Source organism: Glandiceps talaboti, chromosome 17, assembly GCF_964340395.1.
Source record: "Glandiceps talaboti chromosome 17, keGlaTala1.1, whole genome shotgun sequence".
Classification (NCBI taxonomy): Eukaryota; Metazoa; Hemichordata; class Enteropneusta; family Spengelidae; genus Glandiceps; species Glandiceps talaboti.
The window spans coordinates 15963949-15989535 of record NC_135565.1 but is presented as its reverse complement, the minus strand read 5'-3'; the positions used below and the strand labels follow the sequence as shown (position 1 = coordinate 15989535).

General features: G+C 36.0%; 1 protein-coding gene across 1 annotated transcript; it reads left to right on the top strand.

Annotated features, from left to right (window-relative positions):
- The first annotated feature begins 4995 nt into the window (after nt 1-4995).
- LOC144448688 (cysteine and glycine-rich protein 2-like) lies at nt 4996-21250 on the top strand. Its single transcript, XM_078138976.1, has 6 exons — nt 4996-5396; nt 13636-13770; nt 15089-15260; nt 18244-18382; nt 19571-19664; nt 20261-21250. The coding sequence occupies exons 2-6, from the start codon at nt 13656-13658 to the stop codon at nt 20335-20337; spliced, it is 597 nt and encodes a 198-aa protein (XP_077995102.1). The 5' UTR covers nt 4996-5396; nt 13636-13655; the 3' UTR covers nt 20338-21250.
- Nucleotides 21251-25587: the final 4337 nt, after the last annotated feature.

Sequence of the window (25587 nt, the reverse complement as noted above, 5' to 3'; positions counted from 1 at the left end):
GTATATTTCAAATAAAGTTTTAAATACTGTTTCCTCTTACTGTTTTTTTCTATTTCCTACCTGATATCAATGTCTTATCTGAGTTTATCAGCTTTGCATTAATTAGTAGCTTGCTAGAACAAACTCACTATTTGCCCAAATTAACGCATTATGCCGTGAGTGTAAACATCTACTGATCCGACTAAATGGTAATACACGGAAAGGGGTGAAACTCCAAAGGGACGTGTCCAGAAATTTGCAAAGAAATCAACTTTCAAACGGTACAATGGTAATTCCACAACCAGAAATCCTTAAAGTACAAATGAAGGGAAGCATTGATGAAGTTACAGCATTGAAGCTTGTCTGTAAGTGCCCTAACACGAACCCCGGCCAACACACTGACGATGTCCCGATGACATCCGTAAAGCAGGAAGTCGGAAGTTGAAACCTTTGACCCCTGAGTTGTTTATTACTGGCGACATGTGCCTAACTTGTAAACAAATTACCCAGGATTCTCTGAGAATAAACTCGCATTCTGTCAATGCTATCTTCGCTTCGTAGCAAATGTTGGGACATAAGGAAGGAGAAAAGGGTAAAATACACTCATGAAACACTGCACAGAAGTCAATACTTTCATTTTTGAGTTTCGTCCTACATTTTCCTCGTTTTTGTGACGTTTTCGCACTATTTAATAAAAACCAAAAGTCCTATCATGTACCAAACGACGCGACTTTCTATTTATTTTCGATCGTGCTGCGCTGCACGGGTTACATTTTGGAGACATTTTTGGTTTTCAAACGTGAATATCTATCATGCAAGTATTTCTTCGAATACGTCGGCTTTTAAATATATCATCAATGCTACATTTTTCACGATAGACATTTTTGGTTTTCAATCGTGAATATCTATCGGGCAAGCATTTCTTGGACAACGTTGGCTTTTTAATATGTCAATCCTACATCCATGATCCTAATGAACGACACACTGTTTTGTCCAGGCGACAGACGTTTTTGGTTTTCAATCGTGTCAAAACTGTCTTCGCAAGCATTTCTTCAAATACGTCGGCTTTTTAATTTGAGAATGAAATAACAATATGCATGATAATAACATATGCATGATTTTACCATTTGTTTATTTCCTGTTGTTTTGTGAATTCATGAATAAATTAAGTGGCAGGGTGATTTACGGATGTCCTCTGGACACGTCCCTTTGGAGTTTCACCCCTTTCCGTGTATTACCATTTAGTCGGATCAGTAGATGTTTACACTCACGGCATAATGCGTTAATTTGGGCAAATAGTGAGTTTGTTCTAGCAAGCTAATTAATGCAAAGCTGATAAACTCAGATAAGACATTGATATCAGGTAGGAAATAGAAAAAAACAGTAAGAGGAAACAGTATTTAAAACTTTATTTGAAATATACAGAAACTAATATTAGAAATCCGGAAAATCGCGAGTACAAAATTGATCATTGGTCCTTTACCCTGTGGACCTACTGATACCGTAAAGAGCGTCGTAAACTTCAGTGCGATTATAATTTGTTAAAGAATGTGTATACACTTTGCCTGTTTATTTATTTACGTGTTTGTTTGTTTCAGTGCGTTTCTTTGTTTGAAAGTGAGACAGACAGACAGAGACAGATTGGAGGGAGTGGAGAGAGGGGGAAAGACGAGAGAATGAAAGAATGAATTAATGTACAAAAAGAAAACAATCCGCATAGTTATGCGCGTTTGTAAACATGTAAACTTAGTATTCATAGAGAATCCACGCCATACACCTTAAACTTAGACGTATCGAGTCTGTGTTCAATTATTTATTTTTATCGCTTTTATCGTTCTTTCTTACCTTTTGCTACAAACGATTTTTTAAGTCGTCATTGAAAATATTTTCTGATTTCCGTACCGTTTACTTTATATGATACAGTATTAAGTGTCTTTGTAGAGCAGAACAATGGAATTAAATTGTTCTTTTAGAATATACTTGCCAGTTTGTAATTCTAAGTTGATTTTAATGAGAAAGCTATGTAGCACCAATGATGGCGTGGAGTCTAATTCAATATGAACACCACAATATGAGAGACTGGCCTTCTAATTTACCTGGGAAGAACTTATAAACCATAATTTTTTTCAAATTGTCTTGTGCTTTTCATTTCTAATCTTGTCTGTTAGTACGTTTTTTGTTTATTGAGAAACGGGGGGGAGAGAGAGAGAGAGAGAGAGAGAGAGAGAGAGAGAGAGAGAGAGAGAGAGAGAGAGAGAGAGAGAGAGTCAGAGACAGACAGATAGACAGACAGACAGACAGACAGACATACATACATACATATATACATACATACATACATACAGAGACAGAGATAGAGACACATAGAGCGACAGAGACAGAGAGAGGGAGGGGAGAGAGAGACAGAGACATACATACATACATACATACATACATACATACATACATACAGCCAGACAGACAGACAGACAGACAGACAGACAGACAGACAGACAGACAGACAGACAGACAGACAGAGACTTACGCTTACGCGAAACTGATAGATACTTCTAAATTGTTTTCCCCATGTATATGCCTCATCGCTATTACATGCTAAGTGATAGCCTGGACAGATACACATTGTTTTTCAGCTGTGCACTGACCCTTGTGTAATCAAAGATAACAACGTGTACAAAATGGTGGTGGCACCCCCGGGTGACACCAAAAAATAAATAATCTGAATGTAAGCTCATGTTATGTATTGTCAGCGGTGCTCCACTTATTTAGCTGAAACACATATCTGCGGCAAAATAAATCGGTGTGAGAGAATGGAATAACTTTTACTGGTATATTCTGAATAGCTGTAAGCGTTACAGTGAAGTTATAAATACCCACAAAAGAGACGTCACTAGAAGTACACAGTAGGCCTACTAACCAAAATAAAGAGGAGTGAAAACGTAATGTAATGTATTTCTTCTTTATTTATCTATTTATTTATTTATTTATTTATCAAGAAAACATTGAGGAGCGAAACGTGAAATAATTATTAACTGCCTTATGCGTTTTTCGGATGGTGGGTTGTTTAAAAACTGCCTCTTTCGCACTTTGCCACTCGCAAATACCGTCTTATTACATTGGTGTTCTTCTGGGGGGGGGGGGGGGCATTCTAAACCTTGTCACTACTTTCCAAAAGCATATACCGTGAATGTACATTACCAGTATTTATTTTAGAGCACTGTGTTCGAGAGTGGCAAGTTGTGAAAGGGCACATTTTGTAAATTTATGGGCTTTGATTTGAAGCTTAGCGTTTCATATTAAAACTATCCTACGACTGTCACTTATACTAAAACGTGTTGGGTCATGTCTACAACTGGGGGAGTTGATCATGACTTAATTAATTGTTGGGCACCAACAATTTAACAAACGCTACACTGCACCGTCGGCTACCCGCATGCCTCTGCATATACACAATCACCTCCCACACTATATATCACTCCGCTTTGTTCCAAGTTGTTGTTGTAGTGCATTTGTCTTTGTGTTTATGTACACCGAATTTAGCTGAAAATCAGGGTTGAGTTCGTCGAAAGTTTCATTGCTCATATCGCTTTTATCAACTGTCATCTAGTGATTCATAGACGTCAATAGTAAATTAAAAATAACGCCCTCTATGATCAGCAAAACAACCATGGTAAGATGGTAAGACGGCGACATCATAAGCACAGATCTGTACGAAAATTGTCATTTGTCGCCAATGGTTTAAAGATCGATATTTTGTTTTTAGCTGTCCTATCATGACAAACTAAACTGTTAGAAGTACATTTACCTTTCTTGTAATCAATTTTCAACCGACCGACCAACCCATAGGAACACCCAAGTTAATGTATGTACATATTCTTAGTTTAACTGAGGCGTACCATGTAATATTTAAATACAGCAAACGTTTGTGGATCATTGTGGTCACAGCTTGATGCAAATGTAAATATCAATCCCTTTATGCTACTTCACATTTGTACGTCTCTTTTCATTAAGTATTGTTGCCCTAGTACAAATGTGATTGTATGGACAGTCATTCATCTAAAAAGTACAGCTGACCGACAGTACCCCGAGGCACTGTATGCATGAGCGTACGTATCTCTGTCTGTCTGTCTGTCTGTCTGTCTGTCTGTCTGTCTGTCTGTCTGTCTGTCTGTCTGTCTGTCTGTCTGTCTGTCTGTCTGTCTGTCTGTCTGTCTGTCTGTCTGTCTGTCTCTCTCTCTCTCTCTCTCTCTGCGCAAGGTCGGGTTCGACGAAAATATACAAATACATATAAACATATCTAAATAGTGATGATAATTTACTAATTTAAATTACAGATAATGACACAAGTGAATGAATGAATGTAGTTTATTATGTACCAATGCCAATGTTATATCACAGCTAAGGGCCAAGTTGTCTTTCTTTGTATTTCTTTGTGTTTCCATGAGAGGGCGAGAGAGAGAGAGAGAGAGAGAGAGAGAGAGAGAGAGAGAGAGAGAGAGAGAGAGAGAGAGAGAGAGAGAGAGAGAGAGAGAGAGAGAGAGAGAGAGAGACAGACAGACAGACAGACAGACAGACAGACACATAGAGACAGACAGACTGACTGACAGACAGACAGACAGACAGACTGACTGACTGACTGACTGACTGAGAGATAGACAATGTGCTTGAAGTATGTTATTATTAGTATAATGTATTATTTACCATGTCGATCTCGCAATCGACGAAACTACATAAATGTTTCGAATTCTGTTCGTCTATGAGAAAGCAGCTAACATTCGCCTTGACAACGAAGATAGGGGGAAATATAAAAAAAACCAAATAACCCTTTATTCTTGCCACCGAATATAAAGTATTATGTGACATAGTTTATCTCAACGTTCAACTTTCAGCAAACTTTGCACTAATACGTTAATGATCGATAGAGCAAAGTTTCATGTCTGGCAACGTCACGTGAGAGTCATGTGATACTAAGAAGACCTTCACTCACAGCCTTCGCTCTAAGTATGTCTTTTCCTTCAAGCATGGAAGTAGAACCCCCATGCTTCACGGTTATTCCACTTTAAGCTTTAAGCTTTGATATCATGTGTATATCAGTTTATAAGGAAGTGCCTTTTGTTGACGAAAGTCGGAATGTGACCTAGATGAAAAATAACTGCGAGGGCAAGGCTTTACATGTATTTCTGCATTTCACACTATCACCGCTGTCAAGGCTACTGTTAGTTGCTTTCTGTATATATATGTATTAGAGATCCCTAGTTCCATTTCTCGGGGATTAAAGGTTGCGGTCTGTGTGCAAAATAAGATTTCTAAAGTGATGTGTGCAAATTATGCCAGGAATTCAGAGTCAGTGTTACTCTCTGCCTCTCAGCAACGCTTCAACCAAACCTACCCCACTCTCCATCACCCGTAGTCTTCACAAGGTAAGTCACATTTATTTCATGTTTTGTAGAAACTTACAACGAGGAATGGGTTGGTATAATATAATCATTTTAGTTCCTGATATGGTATATCATTTTTAAAAAAAAAGAAGAAAGGAGAGTTTCACATACTGGTATTTTGACTGTCAAGGTTCCATAGGGTCTTTTTGTGAGTTATGAAGGCTATCTTCATGGTCCAGTGATAGTTAATATCAGATAGACCCACTTAAGATAAAATGAAATGTCACTTCCAAGTTTACGAACCGAGTTTTACAACGGGGACAGACAGATTTCGATCGGGGTCATTCAACTGAAGAACGAGGAATGGCAATCACGTTCGATGGAAACTTCTAGAGACATATTTCTGTGACAAAAACATACAGTCAGTAGTTGTCAAAATGACGAATTGATAGTTTCATAAGCCACAGTTGATGTGGTGTCCGGTTTTACCATAACGAGAAGTAATTTGCAGACAACCAAACGTAGAGTGCGTCTTAATTTGTTGTTGTCATGCCAAAGGGATACATTCAGATAGAGCTAGGGGTATATTTAAGATATATATTTATATATGAATTTCACGAAGGTCTGGTTTTAAGATGGACGGGGGTTATCGACTGAAATGTTTGTTTTACTGCTACGATGAAAGTGAACACGCCGCAATGAACAACTCATATATTTTGTAAAGCTGGCTATATCGTTGAAAATTTCTACACACGTTTCTAAAAGTTTCGACGCCATAGATATGGCGATTTAACGGCTTACAGTAGAACACATAGCTAGTGTGTTCAAGTGGTGATAACAGCAGAGCTTACTGATACCCAGCCATATATGGTCACGTACAATGATCGGCGGCGAGACGACCAGCTAAGTTTTAGTAGTGTCATGAACTCAATCCTAAGGACATAGTAGTGTAGTATGAATAATTCGAAACCCCTTGACAGGTCAAGTTTCCTCTGGTACATATCTGAGCCCTATGTGTCATACATTGAATTGTTACGACCTTTCGCTATGTGATCTGATATCGAATTTCTTACAACGAGTTAAAAAATCTTCAAAGAGGCGATTGTTTAAATGTAATTGAGGGTTAATGGGTTCAAAATTGGCTTTAAGCCAGTGACTTCAAAACACTGTACAGCAAAAAAAATGTATTTAGTAAAATCCGACATGAAATATATGATGATCGAATGATATATACACTTTGTGTTGGAAAAGAGAGAAAACAGAAAACAAAGAAAAAATAGCATTGTTGGTGTCGCTATAACTTTAAACAATGTCGTCCAGGGTTGGGGAAAAAAACATCTGTGAACGAGGTCAACCCTTGCCCACTCAACCCTGGTCAGACATACTCGAGGACGTAGTCATCGAACACGCTGTTCGTCGATCAAATGGTCATATTAAATTAGTGAATAGTATTGTCTGTACTTTGTAAACATTGTAGGATTTTTGCTAAAATGAAAATATCGATAGTTTTATATGTGTAGTATCCCCACTGTGTTATGAAGTTGAGTAAAAGTGCCACATTTCATGCATGTTTCGCATCAACTCCAACTCCAACTGAACTAATGTTTACAGTATTGTACATTATTGATAAACAAATACACCATATTATAGCAACAGTGGGCGTTTGGGGCTGACAAACTAATAGCAATTGTGACAGCTAACATGCAGAAAGCAGACGATGGCATTTCTCTTCTTAGTTGGATTACATATCGTTGCCATTGACACGATTAAGAGATTCAAATCGGGTCAAGTAGTACACAGTGAAATGTCAGTGTACATGATGTGAATCAAAAACGACTAACCAATTTCCACACTCTATTTGCGACAACTGAGATATTTTTCTTTTAAATTAAGATTTTAGAACTGTTATTTGCTCCCCTTCGTGCACAAAAACATTGGATATACGTGTTTCTAGTTCTTGAAGTTGAAGTTGAAACGCATTGTGAATATCGCATACAGCTACGACGACCTCAATTTTTTTTCAAGTTGACTGGGTTCCACGTTCCTTACAGTCTGAATCAATTGAACGTAAAGTGTTTCTTTCTCGTAACTTTTTGGTTCGTTTAATTTATTTTAGAACTAATGCATATTTGACTTGTGAAGTGTTCTAAAAGAGTGTTAGATTCTGACAAAGTTATTTGACAAAAATTCGAAGTTTTTTTCTGTAACTTTTTAGCTCTTCTAATGTTCATTTTAGACGAAAGTAAGAGACACTATCATTCTAAGTGGCTCTTAACCAAATTTATGGATAAAAAAATTATTTTATTGAAAATTAGGAAAAAGAAATGAACCCGCCAAATTTTATCGCGTAGATTTGATTTTGACGACTAGCTGGAATATATGTCTGTCTGTAGTTCTATAGTGATGCGAGGAGGGTTACTTTTCTTTTGAAACATTTGTCTATATCAGTATACTGAAACTGTACTGGCGATACCTTGAAGAAAAGGTGTTTATTTCCTTTGAAATATTTGGGCTAGAAAAGTGTGTAGTTTAGTGACGATATCACACTTAGAATTTCAGTGAAAATTTATACTAGACGGTGGAATGTTCGAATGTTACCTTACCCCACTAATTAGAATTGTCCACGGGTTATAGCAATAGAGTTTCGTTTCAAGTGGCGCAGTCTGTGACTTTATGAGGTCGTTGGTGGTTACTTTTACTTCCTATTGAAGTATATTCTCATAATATTCCAACCGCTAGAACATGTTTGGAATTTTTTGGGTACTAACAAAATTCAAAAAATGCTACTGTCTCTCCTTTTTATGCACACCGAACCATCGCCATCACACGGTGTTGACTTCGATTTGCATGTACATGCGATAAATCTGTAATTGTATTTACATCAATCAAAAGCGGATGGGGTGGGTATTGTAGTCGATATTTATGAAGTATCCCCACGTGACACCCACGTGACATGTGCTAAGTTAAAATAACTAGTTTGAAAACTATGAACGATTATTGCAGATTGATTGTATTTCTGAACTTTAGGTGTTGGAGAAAGACGTAAGGCTGAACTACGCGCGTCTCTTTATTAACTTACTGGCCAGATAATAAAAACCTATTAATCTGAGGCAGAACGTCGTCTGATTCCACGGCTCGGCAATTTACTAACATTACTTTATTTCATCGTCTGGTTCGACTAAATTCTTACCAACAAAAATTGCTACATTTTATCGTCTGACTCCACAAAAGATCGTCAGCGTAGTAATCGCTAGATGTTAATCTTTTAAGGGAGGTAATCACCTAAAGGCGGTTGATACAAAGAATGAAATAGTGTTGCTAAGAGTTTTGTCTCGCAGCAATGATGATAAGACGTTTGTCAAGACAGATTATTTTCTGTTTCAAGTAAACTGGCTTCTATTGTAGACGAGTAGCTGTGTCGGTGTTATCATTAAACGCACACTAGTCGGGAACACAAACATTTTTGTTATTCTAGCATCGCAAGGGAAGTTTGAAGAATTTGAAATACACGTTATCGATCAGTATCAATTACAGTAAATACTCCCAACCCACTATTACAAGCCAGGGAGTATTTTTCTGCTCGACGCAATAAAAAATATTAGTCTTGTTCATTACCGTAAAGCGGCCTGTGGTTTTACGACGATGTATGATTCAATGATGTATATTTATTTTTCTCATTGAATCATGTGCATATCTTTTGACCACACGACAGGGATGATTTGGGTCTGTGAATACATTTTTTAAGCTGTATTTTCATGACTCCAAGATAAGTAAATAAAGTATTTCGTATTCGTATTCGTATTCGTATTCGTATTCGTATTCGTATTCGTATTCGTATTCGTATTCGTATTCGTATTCGTATTCGTATTCGTATTCGTAAAGAAGAAGCTTGGTTGTAACGACATGAACGTCGTAAAACCACGGGCTTCTTTACGGCACTGTGCAAGAAGTACCACCATCAAGTTACAAGGATGTGTATTAAAACGACAAGTAAGATCTTATTTTTCGAATTACACTAGCAAGACTTCAGAAAGACTCAAATTATTGTAATATAGATGTATTAGAATTTATTTTCTCGACTTGCAAATCACGACCTTACGTCAGATATCAAATCAAATGTTAAAAAAAACACGAAAAACAATATGGAGTGTGAAATTTATATTTTCGCTAATGGCTAATGCAACAATAATATTTCTATTAACTAAGTTTTCCTTAGAAAATGCGTAATTATACGCCTTAATTCGATTCCAGCCTAAAATATTAATGCCGCGGTGTACCAGTATTAATTTTCCAAATCATTTTTGGCGGGAAAATAATGGTAACATAGGTTGGCCAGACGTAACGCTGGGAGATAAAGGCTCCATATCTACAGAGTCCGATAAAGACATCACGAAGACTTCCATTTGAAGTATTCGACCAATTCAAAGTATTGGACCGTAAGTAGCTGTTGACGACAACAAATCTATATATCACAGATCAAGATCGAGTCAACGGGGTCATCTTCATTCCATTGCAAATGTCTTACCGCCATAGTATTTTCTAAACAGAAATTTTCGTTTAAACGAGACTTTTTTGTAAATCTTAAGTTAATTTTAGACTGAAATCGCAGAAATAATGTTTGTTTTTGAACTTGTATCAAAATTTTAGTTTAAAAATTGATTGCATACAGAAATTTATTATGAAATTTGCAGAAATTTGTGTCGCCGTATTTCGTGTATTACGTCGCCATATATAGGCTGCTGTTTTCTATGTACGCGTGTCTGGGTATGAGATGACATCCGATTTTAATCGAACGCCAATGTACAAGTCATTACATGAGGGAACTATTAAATATGAAGACCAACTCGACGGTATGTTGTAACAGTTCCCACACCCAGAAGAAAGTTTTCGTTTGATATAAAATGGACTGCATGCTATTTTGACAGAAGCGGAGACATTCTTACTACGTGTCACAAAGTAAATGACATAAGATAACATGTACCTAGATATCCAGCTGACACAAGTATTTCAAATCTAACATCTCATTGATGTTTGCTCTACATCTGTTAAAACCGACATAGAAATTTATTGGCGGTGACACCTGCTAACTAAATAATAAAATAGACGCTGATTGGCGGACGGTCGTTTATCAAATGGAACAAAAATGCCATCGATTTTGATTTGTTGCGATTTGAAGGACAGTGTTTAACAGCTGTCGAGATAGTCTGAATGAGTAGAATGACAGTACTGGACCAAATGTCTATCTATCTTGATCCAATCTGAACAAAAATTTGATCCCTTCGTGACTATTTCGAACTTTCCATTTTTCACCAAGTATGGATGTATGGAATTCCGGGAATTTCAGGCATTCATTGATGATTCATCACAAGGAAACGTTGTACACGTATGTATATGCGACGCTGGCTGTCACCATTATGGATTTCTTCACGCAACTACCTTGTCTATCACGTATGGCGATGAAATATCAAAAGTATAATGTATTTAATCACAAAGTCAACCCAATAGAACGAATAGCACAGTAATCCGTTCGCAACAAGCCATGCATGATTGAATGTTTACATCACGTTTTTCGGATTTTATTTGAAAGTAATCGTTTATAAACACAAATCTGGGTGTAAATTGATTATTGAAGGTAACTTCTAGGAAACTAGTCTAAAACAAAGGAAAAATACACCAAGTATTTACAGGCAAACAACAATTTTCGACCACATTTAGTGGATAAGTGTTAAGATTTTTCGCATTTATTGACGTGGCTGTTTTTATACCAAATTTTGAAAACTTTTTATCAATAAAGACAATTTCTACGATATGAATCTAAAATAATGGTAATGAATACACCAAAAAGTTACGGAAAACCAAAAAATGGACAGAATAGTTTTGGCGGACAAGTGCTTAGATTTTTTTGTATTTTTTGATACTGTCGTTTCTTAGGTAAAAAATTGAAATACTAAATCAATAAAGACCATTTCTACGAAACCAGACTAAAATAAATCATAAATGCACCAAAAATTTATACAAAAACGAGAATTTTCCGCCAAATAGTTTTGGCAGTACTTATTTTGTATTACAGAATATAATATGATAACAATACTTAGGATAGGGACTCGGCTATCAATTACATTTCTAATATTCCGTTGAAGCGTGCAGCACTGTAATTTATTGACTTTAATGGTGTGTCTGATACGTCTATATCATGTCCGAAGCTACCCACATAGTTATGCCGATGACATATGTATTCTGTCGGTTGGCTCATTACTAAAAAACATGCGCGCCTATCTGTAAACTACAGCTTGTTACAATCGCGTCATAAAACTCAATTTCACGTCGTATACATTCAGTGAACATACATTAAAATAATCACATCAAAAAAAAAATACTCGAATGAAATCCTGCTATGAATATTTGTCGGAGATATAGCTATCACAGCATGATTTTTATAAATCAAACACACATTTTAAAAGTTTATGGTTCTTCCGAGCCTGGTCAAACTTTCATGTCCCATTCTCACCGCTGGCTGCGCTGTAGCCTAACATTACTGACCAGCACAGAACGAGACTACATGTATAAGATTTCATCACGTTCGTGGCTACTCTAACATTTCGCAAGGAAAGCTACTCATATCGTTTTCGTTGTAAGCGTTACCCAGTCACTGTTTATTTCTGGCATATATTCTAACGAATAACCGAGTGACGTATTTTGTAGGCATGGATTAATTACGTCATTAATATGTGTGTACATTTTGTCTAGGTAGCAGGGGTGGGTAGTTTTGAAAGTTTAACAGGTAACGACTAATATATGCATTTTTGAGTAAGGCGAATGATGCAGAAAACTGTTCATATGAAAACATAGCAAACAAAACAAAGTGTTAGTATTTTCAATTTTAACCTCTTTAAAGTGCGATCAACTTTGAAAGTACTGTTAGATATACGTAGCTATCAATTACAGAATATGCAGTAATCAGTGATTCACGTAATTCTAAGAATTCGAATTTCCCAATTGACACTATTTTAAAAAAGAAAATATTTTAAGAAACATTCTTGTGATTCAATGGATGGTATTTGACAACGATTGCATAACTTGTTTCTAATAAAGATAATGTTACGTACCACCATGATACACATACCAGTCGTTTTTTTGGATAAATTAGTTGACTTTGTTTACTTGTATTCGAAGTTTTCATTATTTTCAAACATTGTATGTTCATTCAAATTAGGCGTAAAAAATGTGTGGTTCCGATTACATTAAATTTTAGAATAGGTGGGGTAGGTAGATTTTTTTATTTTATTTTAATTTTTTTTTTCATATGTGAGTATCTAGTTCAGATAGTTGTTTTTTCCGTAGTTTTCCATACGGTCTTTGTGTTATTGGTTTCTACTCATCAGATGTACAGCCATTAGAGACTGGAAGAATAGTTTTATATTGTCTTTTTAAGTTGATGTCAGTTTCCGCATCCACTATTTCTTGCGAGATGACACGATTTTCGCGATTTTTTTTTTCGCAAATACGTAAAAATAGTTTAGGGTCGGTGTGAAAAACTAGGTGGGGTTGGGTAACCGGAAGCAAACAACTTTTTTTTATTAGGCCTTATCATCTTTGTATACATATGCAAATTTCCAGCTATGCTGATTTATGCAAATACCCGAATACATGTATTTGAAATAAATATAAATAATAACAAACACTTGCGATGCTCACGATCATTTGATCAAAGTCACACCTTCTTTCAACTGAGTTCATGAGAAATGGACGACTTTGATACAATACTGCGTGACATCACTCGAATATGCAAATGAACAGGGTATGACGTCTTCGGCACTGCGCACTTACCGGCAAAAGACGTTACGTGTAAATATAAGTGTACATTTTTTTTGCCATACCCTGTCTTTTTAAAAAAAATATATAAATTCGAACGCAACAACAGGTGGTTTGAGATTGGAATAAAGAAGACAAATTCAAAGACTTTTAAATCGTTGCATTACATAGTATTTTACTAAAAATAAAGATAGAACAACCATGGTTATAAGGATACGTCTGACAATGAATGGATGAAGGTTACTCCAGCTCCAGTTACTCTAGTGATTTTCCGCTCCGTGACTATTTCCTCTCCGATTTTTTCGCAAACCCCTACAGAAAATAAAAAAGTGAAATGAAAGATGAATACTATTGCAAACAAATCAAGACCATAGTCATTTTACAGCTAGGATGAGAGTGACTTGATATATACTACGATATTTTAAGTTGTATGGGTTGTAAGTCTGTTTTGTTTTGTTCTTCTTTCTAGTTCCGCAGGTAAAGCTCATTATGCCAAAATTTGGAGGAGCCCCTAAGTGCCCACGATGTGGCAAGTCGGTCTACCAGGCTGAGGAGAAAATCGGTGCTGGACAGAGCTGGCATAAACTTGGCTGCTTTACCTGTGGTGAGTGATACAGTATTTTGGAACGCAATGGTTGCCATGGCAAACAATTTATAAGTCTAGGGCGGGTTCAGGACCAATGCGCTTGGTGGACGCTTGGCATACATCACAAGGACACGTATTATAGATCGTCGTTTTTAAGGAAAATATCACACGAATCCTGCTGCTACAAATGTATCAATATATGTTAAAGGCAGGGGGAGTACATTCAAGTCAAACATTATTATATTTAGCCTGTAGACAAGGAAAAATAACAATCTAAGAAATACTACGTGCCCCTATGGCATACATACCACGTAGGTACCGAGAATCACATTACTATCCTCGTACACGGACATACACATGATGGACCGAGTGATGATTTCAATAGATTTTTAACATTCGTTATGCCATGGAGTCGATATGTACTTCACAGTCATGATTTAAACTCAACCTCGTTCCCATTCTTATCACCGACTGCGCTGTCATGCACTAAGCCCAGGTCGCCAAGGAATAGTTCGCCTGGTGCATAGCGCAGCCAGCGGTAGGAATAGGTTGAGGTAGCAGATAAACCTAACCATGGCTGGACACAGAGTTTTTCCACAAAAATATTTTGTCCTGCGTATCTTTGGTTTTAAATGTCGTAAATGACTTGTTCTGCTAATTGAATAACACACGTTTACTGATTCAATGACATTAAATGTTATACGCCGTTTTGTCGTAAATGAAGCAAGCCAAACCTATAGCACATATCAGCAGCGAGGCTTTCTCCAGGGATAATAACTGACAAACAAAAAAAGGCTAACAAATTCATTTGATTGGTGTATTTTCTTGTGAAAAGTGACAACCAAGCCACATTAGCACCAAAATAGTTTTGATATTAATATAAATTTGTTATACACAGCGAAAATATAAATCCCCGTATGTGACTTTCACATTTCTAATAAAGATATTTATGTTCAGTGAATGATACGATGAATATTCATCTCCATTTTTGGAGCATATGTTATCGACAGGCGGCCAAGTTCTCTGTGATATTCTGTATCGTTAGCCACACTCCCGCATATACGTAATTTGCATGTACATTTTCACGTCCACACCTCAAACCCAATTGAGAACAAATACCGGAAATGATGTAATTGCAAAGGCTGCTAGCTAGAAATGAGGTAACGCACTCAGTTTAAAGGATTACAATGCCCGTGATGTCATTTTCTTGTGATGAAGGTGTACAGTTTGTTGTAAATAAATCATTTATATATCATTTTACAAAAGAAAATTGTTCACAATATTCTCATTTAAAAAAGTTTAGTGACGCCATTCTTTTAATTATGCTCTATTTCAGCTCTATGTAGCAAAGGCCTTGATTCCACTACCCTGGCTGAACATGAAGGTGAAATCTACTGTAAGAGTTGCTATGGTAAGGTTCATGGACCTAAGGGGTACGGCTATGGTGGTGGAGCTGGTTGCCTGAGTATGGATGCTGGAGAACATCTTGGCAACAAACCCGTCAAACAGTAGGTCAAAGTTATCTGACCTTCAAGAAATCAAGCCATTCCTTGCACATCACAGACACTGTGTAGTATTTGAGTATGGCTGATTTCTATCAAATCTTGTGCAAAGGTGATACAGAACATGGGACATATATACATGAATCGTTTTGGTCCGCATATCACTTTACACAACTTTGGCTACCAAAGCCGTATGCTATAACCAAGCTATTTTGCGCACATAACAGAGGTCATGTAACAGAAGTATGGTACAACTGTCTAGAACTGGATCCCTTTGAGATAGCCGTTTCTGTCAAATAACTTAAAACCTGTATGCCTTCACGCACATTTCGTTTTGGGGTCTGTGTCTTCTACGAATACCTACTGAGTCGTAGTTCGGTTGAAACAATGTAAATAGAACATTTGGAGTAAAAAAATCAAATTGTATATTTGAAAGATCTTTAGTAACTAAACTGCTTTAAGTGAATTTGATCTGTATCTTACATTTTCAAGAGAAATGTATATTACTAAGAAAAGTTTGATTTCCCATGTTTTAACTGAAGTGCACTTGCACAAAATCACTCAAGACAAAAAGTGTCCAACTATTCCGTCTTGAAAAGCAGAGTGATTTTGTAGGGGTCATTAGTACAAGGAACTTACACCGATCATTTAGTTGTCACCCAAAACGAACTGAGAGTCACATGTCCTTTAGCATGTCTACGGGAGGAACATGTGACTGTCTACACTCAGTTACTATTTTATCATAGTGAACGAGTGTAGTGGAGTCACAGATTCAGTCAGTGGACAGGCTTATAATGGCCTTTAAGAATGGTGATGACCGGTAAACAGCTATCTTGAGTAATCAAGGAATTCCTACCACGATATCTTTCTGATGGCACTGAGGAATCCCTGGATCATTCAAGATTTGGAAAACTCAAGTCAACATGTATAATTTGCATATTAGGTATCAAAACATCTTGTGTTTACAACTTAGACGTGATCTGGTGACGCAATTGAACGGTAAAAATTTAGTATAAATGCGGACTGTAACTGTGTTCTTTACCGGCTGATGAACAAATGGAGCTGTTTGCTATAAGAATGACCCCGTCTGGACAGGATAATGACGTCATTTTGAGATTGGAAAATCTATGATAAGGACGAACAAGGACATTATTTTTTGTCATGCACTAAACATATGCATCGACGTCATTCATCAGCGACTTAAGGTTGAGTCACAAATGTCAGCCATCACATTATTGTGCCAGTAAGTGTTCTATGGAGCAGCAGTGCAGTCCTACAAATCAGCAACTCACCCGTCCATGTCATTCCACGTGCGGGGACACTGTTCAACGAAGTGTGTATGTTGAACTACTGTTGGAGATTGTCAGATAATACCAAGACAGTGACATTTTAGTTACGTTACTTTAAAGTGAACTCAGTAGAACCGGTCATCACCATTCAATTAACTTATAGTAGTGCAGAATATTTTATAATACTTATTTAAGAGACTTTCTGTAATTTATTTTCATTTGCGCTTGTGTGTGTTTTAATTACAAGACTTTTATACTTTGATACAATTGTGAGCGTGTGTTATTTCTAACCCCACAATACCCCGACCCGACTTTGATTCAAGTGTTTGAAACGTGTGTCAATTCTAACCCGAACCCAAGTTCTCCTCTTTTTTTCTTACAAATACATTTGACGTGGGTAAATGCGACCATCTTGTGACAAATGGCCTCATCGGTGAACGCGTACATGGCAATCAACCCTCTTCGGTGCGTTCGCGTATGTTATGCCTATTCCAGTCTGTCTGTCTGTCTGTCTGTCTGTCTGTCTGTCTGTCTGTCTGTCTGTCTGTCTGTCTGTCTGTCTGTATGTATGTATGTTTGCATGTATGTATGTATGTATGTATGTGTGTGTGTGTATGTATGTATGTATGTATGTATGTATGTATGTATGTATGTATGTATGTATGTATGTATGTATGTATGTATGTATGTATGTTTGTTTGTTTGTTTGTTTGTTTGTTTGTGTTTGTGTTTGTTTGTTTGTGTGTGTGTGTGTGTGCGTGCGTGCGTACTGTTTGTCTGTCCTTACGTTCACGTATGTACTTTATGTATTTGTGTTTGTCTGTCTGTCTGTCTGTCTGTCTGTCTGTCTGTCTGTCTGTCTGTCTGTCTGTCTGTCTGTCTGTCTGTTTGTTTGTTTGTTTGTTTGTGTGTGTGTATGTGTGTGTATGTATGTATGTATGTATGTATGTATGTATGTATGTATGTATGTATGTATGTATATATGTATGTATGTATGTATGTATGTATGTATGTATGTGTGTGTGTGTGTGTGTCTGTGTCTGTGTGTTTGTTTGTTTGTTTGTTTGTTTTTATGTCTCAGTATATGCCTGTATGTCTGTCCATTCGTGTGTGTTATCATTATCGCAAGAAACATCCAATTGGTTATGTCTAGAACCGATGAGCTATGGAACGAAATGCGTGCATATTAATCACCTATATTTGCATGGTGTTTATTTTACGTTATTAGCATCTTGATACGATTACATTTTTGAATATAATTTTCTCAATAAACGGCTGGCTGAAATGAAATCAAATAGTGGAAATGTTAGGTTCTTGCATTTTGATTTAAACCAAAACGTGAAAATGCATTTTTGAGCGAAATGAGTGTTTAGCAATTGGAATGGTTATCATTTTAATTAGATTATTTTCCCAAATAAATCTTCTCTTTGAGAAACTAACCTATTGAAGACCTGTGAGTTCACATCTGGTTAACACTAGCTTTTGCAATATAACCGTTCATATTTCATAACCAATCATTTTTGTTTGGCAATTGGAAGAAATGTGTGTGTCTCACAAAATAGTAACTTGTATCATTTTTCTCACGAATAGACTTACCAATCATCATCTATTTGAATGCATTCAATCAGCTGTTTACTGAGTCAAAACAAACCAATTTTGACTTGTATTAATAATAATTTGAATTCTTCTTGTGCTTTAAGAGCTGGACCAGCAATTGCTGAAGCTTACACTCATGCTGATGTCTCATCTGAGCCTCCATCCCAATTTGGTGGTGCTGACAAGTGTCCTCGCTGTGGACATTCAGTCTATCAGGCTGAGAAGATGATTGGTGCTAACTCGGTAAGTACTGTTAGCTGATTGGTTCTTCGTTAATGAGTACTGTAATATGATTGGTGTTAACTCAGCAAGTACTGTCAGCTGATTGGTTCTTAGCTAATGAGTACTGTTATGACTAACTCAGTAAGTACTGTCAGCTGATTGGTTCTGTAATATTATTATTGCTAACTCAGGAAGTACAGTTATCTGATCTGTTATTTGTTAAAGGGGAGTTTCCCTCCAGGAAGTAAAGGTACTTTCATAAACGTTCGGTTTCCGGCGAGTCATTTCATAAGTTCATATACCATAAATTTCGCTCGATTGCCAGGAAACACCAAGTTGAAACTTTCATTTAAATTTCTATTGTTCTTTCAGTGGAACACAATTGCATCATGGTCTTTAGTAGACATTATTATTCATTTGATAGACACTGAATATTCATGACCCCTAAAAACTTACGCCCTCTACATAAACAGTCGAGCCGATCGCCATATAAGGAATTAAAATAAATATTCATATATGCAAAATAGCATGACTATATATGGCGATCTTGTAGACTGATAAATAGTCATTTGTTGTCTATTAGTGCTGTTAGAGAAATGCTGTTCGAAGACTGTAGCTCAGTCTGTTATATTCTAGGCTATCCATAGCTTCAAATCTCAAGATCTCTCTTCACCTCGTCTAGCTCAATGAGAAATCATGAACCAAGAGTTGTTTATGCAAATGAGTAAACACCAAACTGTTAGAATGATGTAAGAAGTGTATAAGTAGCGTCCTGGTATGACAAATATACCATATTTGGACATCATGTAACTGTCCCAATAAACACTAACTGAAGATTGGCTAGAATCGTGTGAACGATTAACATAGACATGATGTTAATGACCGTGTGGATATCTTCATTTGAATTTGAATTTAATCTCAACTCCTCATTGAGCTAAGTGTTAGTAGATATTCGAAGCCACTGATAGCCTCTAGACTTAAAGTTTGTTAGTATAATATTAGATTATTGGTGGTCATTATTCTAAACAACCATTCCCTTCCCGTAGCAATACAGTGCTGATGCCGAGTGTTATTCTACATTTTGGGCTATCGTTACACAGCTGTATGTCTAATGCAAATTTGATGACCATATTATAGGTACTATGATTATTTTATAACTTTGTGATCAACTTATTACAATCTCCTTGTTGTATTTTCTACTACCTACAGTCTTGGCATAAGAAATGCTTTGTCTGTGCTTACTGCAGCAAAAGCTTGGATTCTACTAGTGTGTGTGACAGGGAAGGTGAAATCTTCTGTAAAAGTAAGTATTTATGTAGAATGTGTGTGTGTTTATGTATTGATGTCCATGTATGTGTGTTGTAGAATGTGTATGTATGTATGTATGTATGTATGTATGTATGTATGTATGTATGTATGTGTGTATGTAGTTTAGTTTGTCATTGTGGTAGACAACACAGCAAATGAAAGCTGGATCCCTGTGATACTGTACAACTGCACATTGTGTGACCAGGTAGTTGATGGGCTATGTATAAACAAGAATGAGCATTTCTTTCACTTTCCTATGATGACCTCGCTTCAATATTATCTGACACTATGCTGACAAATTCGGCAGTTCAAAGAACAACAAGCGCATATACTTACACCTACATACATACATACATACATACATACATACATACATACATACAGTCAGACAGACAGACAGACAGATAGACAGACAAACAAACAAACAGAGATATACACACATTATGTAGTAAGAGTGAGGTAATAAGAAGTCGTTACTCGGAATTTCATGCCAGGCCACACGACGATCATTAGAACTGAAGAGTCAGATCAAAATTTTACTTTATATATATATGTCTCACCTTTACAATATCTTTACTCTTTCTTGTACAGTCTGTTATGGAAAGGGCTTTGGACCTAAAGGGGTAGGATATGGTCTTGGAGCTGGTGCACTCACCCACACAGACTAGAAGTATGCTGATGCACTACCATCAAAGCCACAGCAGTCTTAATTTTAGAAATGACAAGCGAAGATAATGATACCTACACCTACTGCCACAAGAGACAAAGTCACGTGACCCTTTACTAAGATAAACATAGATATTGGTAGTGATGGTACAACTATAGGAGATGGCATAAATAGGGTCTATTAAAAGGTTATAGATAATGGAAATATTTTTCAAAACACAACTGAATGTCAAAAACATCTTTGACCCTTGACAAAAGACATTGTGATCATGTGAATGTCACATTGTGATCATGTGACATTCAGATTGTGATAATGTTATATGACTTCACCTAACCCACGTTTAAGTAAACATAAAAATAATTTCGAAAAAAGAAAAAGAAACTACAGGGAATAAGGACAAACACAACTTGTAATAAATGTGTTGTTTTGCTTACTACATCAGGAATACTAATTAAGAGGTAAATAGTCAAGTGGGCAGTATCAAACAGATATGGAAGTATTGCATAGCTATGAAATAAATATACTAACAATGTGTTGCCATAATAATTACAAGAAAAAGTAGTAATGTGATTAAATTCGAAGAAAATAATATGTTTATTCGTCTGAAATGGTAGTCAAATTTTAAAACACGTGATCCTGGCTAATTTCTGCATGCCATTTATAAAGCCAGTCAAAACCTCAAGTTTTCCGCTTGAAAACAAAGTCGTTCACCACTATGCCTTGAATTATGGAAATTTCAAAACTGTGTTTCTTCTTTTTAATGATATCGTAAAGCAGTATTAATTTCAAGTATGTACATCGTCTTCTGAATACAAGGTTACTTGAAGTAGCGTTACAGTTAGTTAATCTGTAGTCTTTATATAGGCTTAACGTATCGGGAAATAAATAAATGAGGTATTACACCTGATAGCTTACACATTTATGTCTTTTTGTAGTAATTGGAATGGCTGGACAATTACCATTGGTTTACATATCTGTTATGTCGCAAAGTTGTTTGTTTGTTTGTTTGTTTGTAGCAATGTTTGTTTACTGTAGTCTGGAAAGTGACTTGAGTGAACCTCTGAAGAACTAGTGATCAATTAGCACGAGCGTTACTTAAGGTTTTAAGTATCAATGACCAATAAGTGAGAACGTTTGTATGAACTAGAGAAACCAATAGCCAATAAGTGTGAACTTTAATTTTGTGTGACCCAGAAAGACCTTTGATCAATAAGTGAGAATTTTTGTGGGAATCAGAAAGACCTCTGGTCAATAAGTACGAATTTTTGAGGGAATCAGATAGATCTCTGGTCAATAAGTGAGAATTTGTGTGGGAATCAGAGGGACCATTGTGACAAAAGTTTCCAAAGTCCTTACATATTGCAATAGGTTTTCATATAAATCACCAGTTGCAATTATGCATGTGAACGAGAACACTGTTCATATGACATATGTACTTGAAACCAGAGCATGGCGTATATGGAAAGACTCCCTTCTCGGTTTAGATTTGTCTCCAAATCAGATCACATATGATGTCACAGCTACATTGACAGAAGTGGTGGCTCAAATAATTCGTGAGTTTCAATTGGCGGGTCTTAACATTTTTGACAGGAGAGGGGAGAGGAGCTACAAAAGTTGTTTAACAGTAAATTGTATACATTTCTTGACTGTACATCCGATGGAAATCGATTGCCATCAGACAAATTGCAAAATCAATATTACTGAATAAGTACTACAATTATAAACTCAATTTTAAATATTTTGCCATCATTATATATTGCATGTTTTTACATCCTTGTCAAACATTGTAAAACAAATAAACCTACCTACCTACCTACCTACTTACCTACCTACCTACCTACCTACCTACCCACCCAATGTGATGGGTTAGGTTGCCGTTGAACAGCTTTGTTATTTTTTCTGGCCAAACGTGAAACCTATAGGAAAGAAAATACAGACATTACCAATACAATATAACGCATTTGGCTTGACCTTTCAAGTCTCGAGAACACCAGCGTGGCATATTGCTAACTTTTATTTCACCATTCACCGTGGCAATTTGATCGATCGACTGATGTTGATAACATCCTTTTATTAACGTGAAAATCGACAGTTCTATCGTCTAAAATAATTATTCAGCAATAGTTTTAGTTATTCTAAACATATTTGTACATTTTTCGCATGTTGAAACATGTGAAAGGCGCTGTCAACTTGTTCATCACCGTCGCGATGCACTGCATGTTTACCTGAGCCATCAATGTGTATAAATTACGGGAACGTGTGAATAAAAACTACAGCAACAACATGAAGACTATATATAGCATGGTTACTGGTAAATACAATTTCCCCGTTGAAAGTATGATTTCCAGAGAGGGTAACATGTTCTACAGTTGAATTGCAAGTTTAGTTTGTTGTGTTTTCGATGTCAAGTACATGAAGTAGCCACATTGTATACTAGTATATGTATTGTATACGACAGGTCGTTCATTTTTTTCCCTTTTGGTGAAGTTTGGGCCATGGGAGGGGAGTTAAACTAAAACGAAGGAATTACGTTTATTGTGCGTCAGTTTTAAAAGGACGCTGCCCCTTACCAACTTACAGAGCGAAATTGAAGTCAAAGCCGATAACATACTACCAACATGGTAAGTAATACCCTCTGTCTTAGCACCGGCCTCAAGTGTCTAGGACAGTGGGAATTTTATTCTAATATCATATACAAACTGTGTGGGTCAAAGGTTTCTACTTCCGTCTTCCGGTCTTACGGCTATCCTCTCATCATTGGGTCATACATACAATAGTTGGCGATATACTGCAAACTATATGTTCGATCGACCCTGACGTTGTCAGCATCACTGTCTTAATTATGGAAGGCATATCGTGACATTGATTTGCCAATTCTTTTTGAAAATACTCCAGAATCACATCTTTTAAAGCCATGGTGCTTTTGAATGTTTTGAGTTACCTCCCCTTTCTCTTTATTCTTCGTTTGTGCATGTTTGAGTGTTTGTCCGGTGTGATAATCACTCAGTAGATAAGAGATGAAGCAAATTTTCATGGTAACTGATCCCTTCTAATTATGAGATTAGGGGTGTCTTAATTTAGATAAGAGGAAAAGAATGGACAAGATGTCTTTATTTAGTCAATATGCAGCTGAAAGAGAGAAAAATAGCCAGGGAAAGAAGGAAAAAGTTTTCTATCACCACAAAAATCAATGAGTCAATTGACCAATATCACACAAAATAGGTTTTATTTCACCACAGAAGTGAATCTTTCAACCGATCTATCATTCAACCAAATAGTAAATCAATAAATCGATCAATCGATCAATCAATTACATGCTCGCTGCACCCTGTGCAACATATAGTATTTATCATGAAATTAATACAATCAACCATATCGGTATGCAGGACATAATGGTAATGAAATAAACGATGTATGTAATACCAACTTTCCATGAAATATTAATAATAATCTCCATTTATATATATACTACTAACCATACATGTAATTACATCAACCAGGAATTGAATTGAACAGCAACTATTGATGAAATATATATCAGCGATCGACAATAACACTATATGTATGTAATAAACTTACTCATAACTATTACTTTATATTAAACGTAAATAGATGCATTCATTAAACATGTAATGGTAACCATACATGTACCATTAGCTAACTAATTACAACGCACGATTTGCCAATTTAATTCTAAATACACAACTGTGAAACACTGGAACTCTCTCCCCATTGCATTAAAGAATACACATAGACTACATGCCTTCAAGACAAAACTAAGATAACATAATATACACACTTGACTGCTATTTTCTGTTTGTTTTTGTTACACAGTATAAAATGTTCACTTCTCATTTGATGATTGTACACTGTATTTATCATTTCATTGATTAGTTAGGATCATGGACTAGATTAGTCCCTAGTGGACTATATCCATGGTCCTCACCAGAAACATGAATTATACTAACTAACTAACTAACTAACTAACTAACTAACTAACTGACTAACTATATATATATATATATATATATATATATATATATATATATATATATATATATATATATATATATATATATATATATATATATATATATATATATATGCTAACACTTGATCTAGAAACACTTACCATAAATGTTATGCTATAAATGAATGTAATAACATTTAATGTAACTCTAATAAAATGTAGTAACCTCCATAACCATAAATGTAATCAAATTAACCATAAATAAACTCAATATAACCAACCATATACAATTCTATTTAACAGTCAAGGCATGCCATTAAAGTAAAGTCTCAATAAAAGAGCTATTTTTCTCACTACATACTGGCTTTGTATTCATATCACTACTTATTTTTACATACTGATTTGAAATTGATTTTTCTGTCTGCAGCAATTTTCAATTTTGGCCAATTTATTTAAAAGAAGGTAGAGTGAGGTCTAAGGCCTAAGTATAAGAATTTCAAGTACTTTTTGATACAGAAACTTCAAGAACGAGGACGATGACGAGGGAGGGGGGGGGGGCAACTACTAGACCCTACTTGGATGCAGACGTAGAGAATAATATAATAGATGTAAACGAAATCGGTACATAAGAGGAATCAATTGCACTTTCTCCGTGGTAAGATTTGAATGAGATTGAAAACAAACAAAACAGCAGCGAATTTCCAAGTTCAAAGAAGGCAGTTTGTTATGCCTTTGTTACATGTTACTGTCTGCAAAGTGTACAATTTTTAGCGTAGAAGTTCCAGCAGACTATATATAAATCTAGGGAACTTCAACCGTGCGGTTTGTTATCGATGCAGATTACAACATCATAGACTCAACGAATATGGACTATGCTTGATTTGACGTCGGTACGGTAGAAATAATTTCAGATGAGTTTATCTACCTGCTTGTGTTAATATCCAAACCCAATCTATTGCAGGAGTGGAATTTCATGGACTGTATGGGTTCATAGTTAAATAAGAAAGTCAACTGTCTGAATGTCACACTTGACGAGGATTGTAAATCTCATATCAACATATTTTACATTTGTGTTTTAATTACTTAGATTGATTTTCAGAAAGTTGTCACGTTCATGCACATTGAATTAACCAGTAATTAGTTGTTTTGATTCTAAAAAAAGGTTCTGTGTTGTCAACTCAACAATAATATTTTACTTCTTGTAAAGAAAATCGTAAAGTACCTAACATAAATTAAGCCAGAGCCCCTTGTAGTACAGGTAATGATTAATGCCATGTTGAG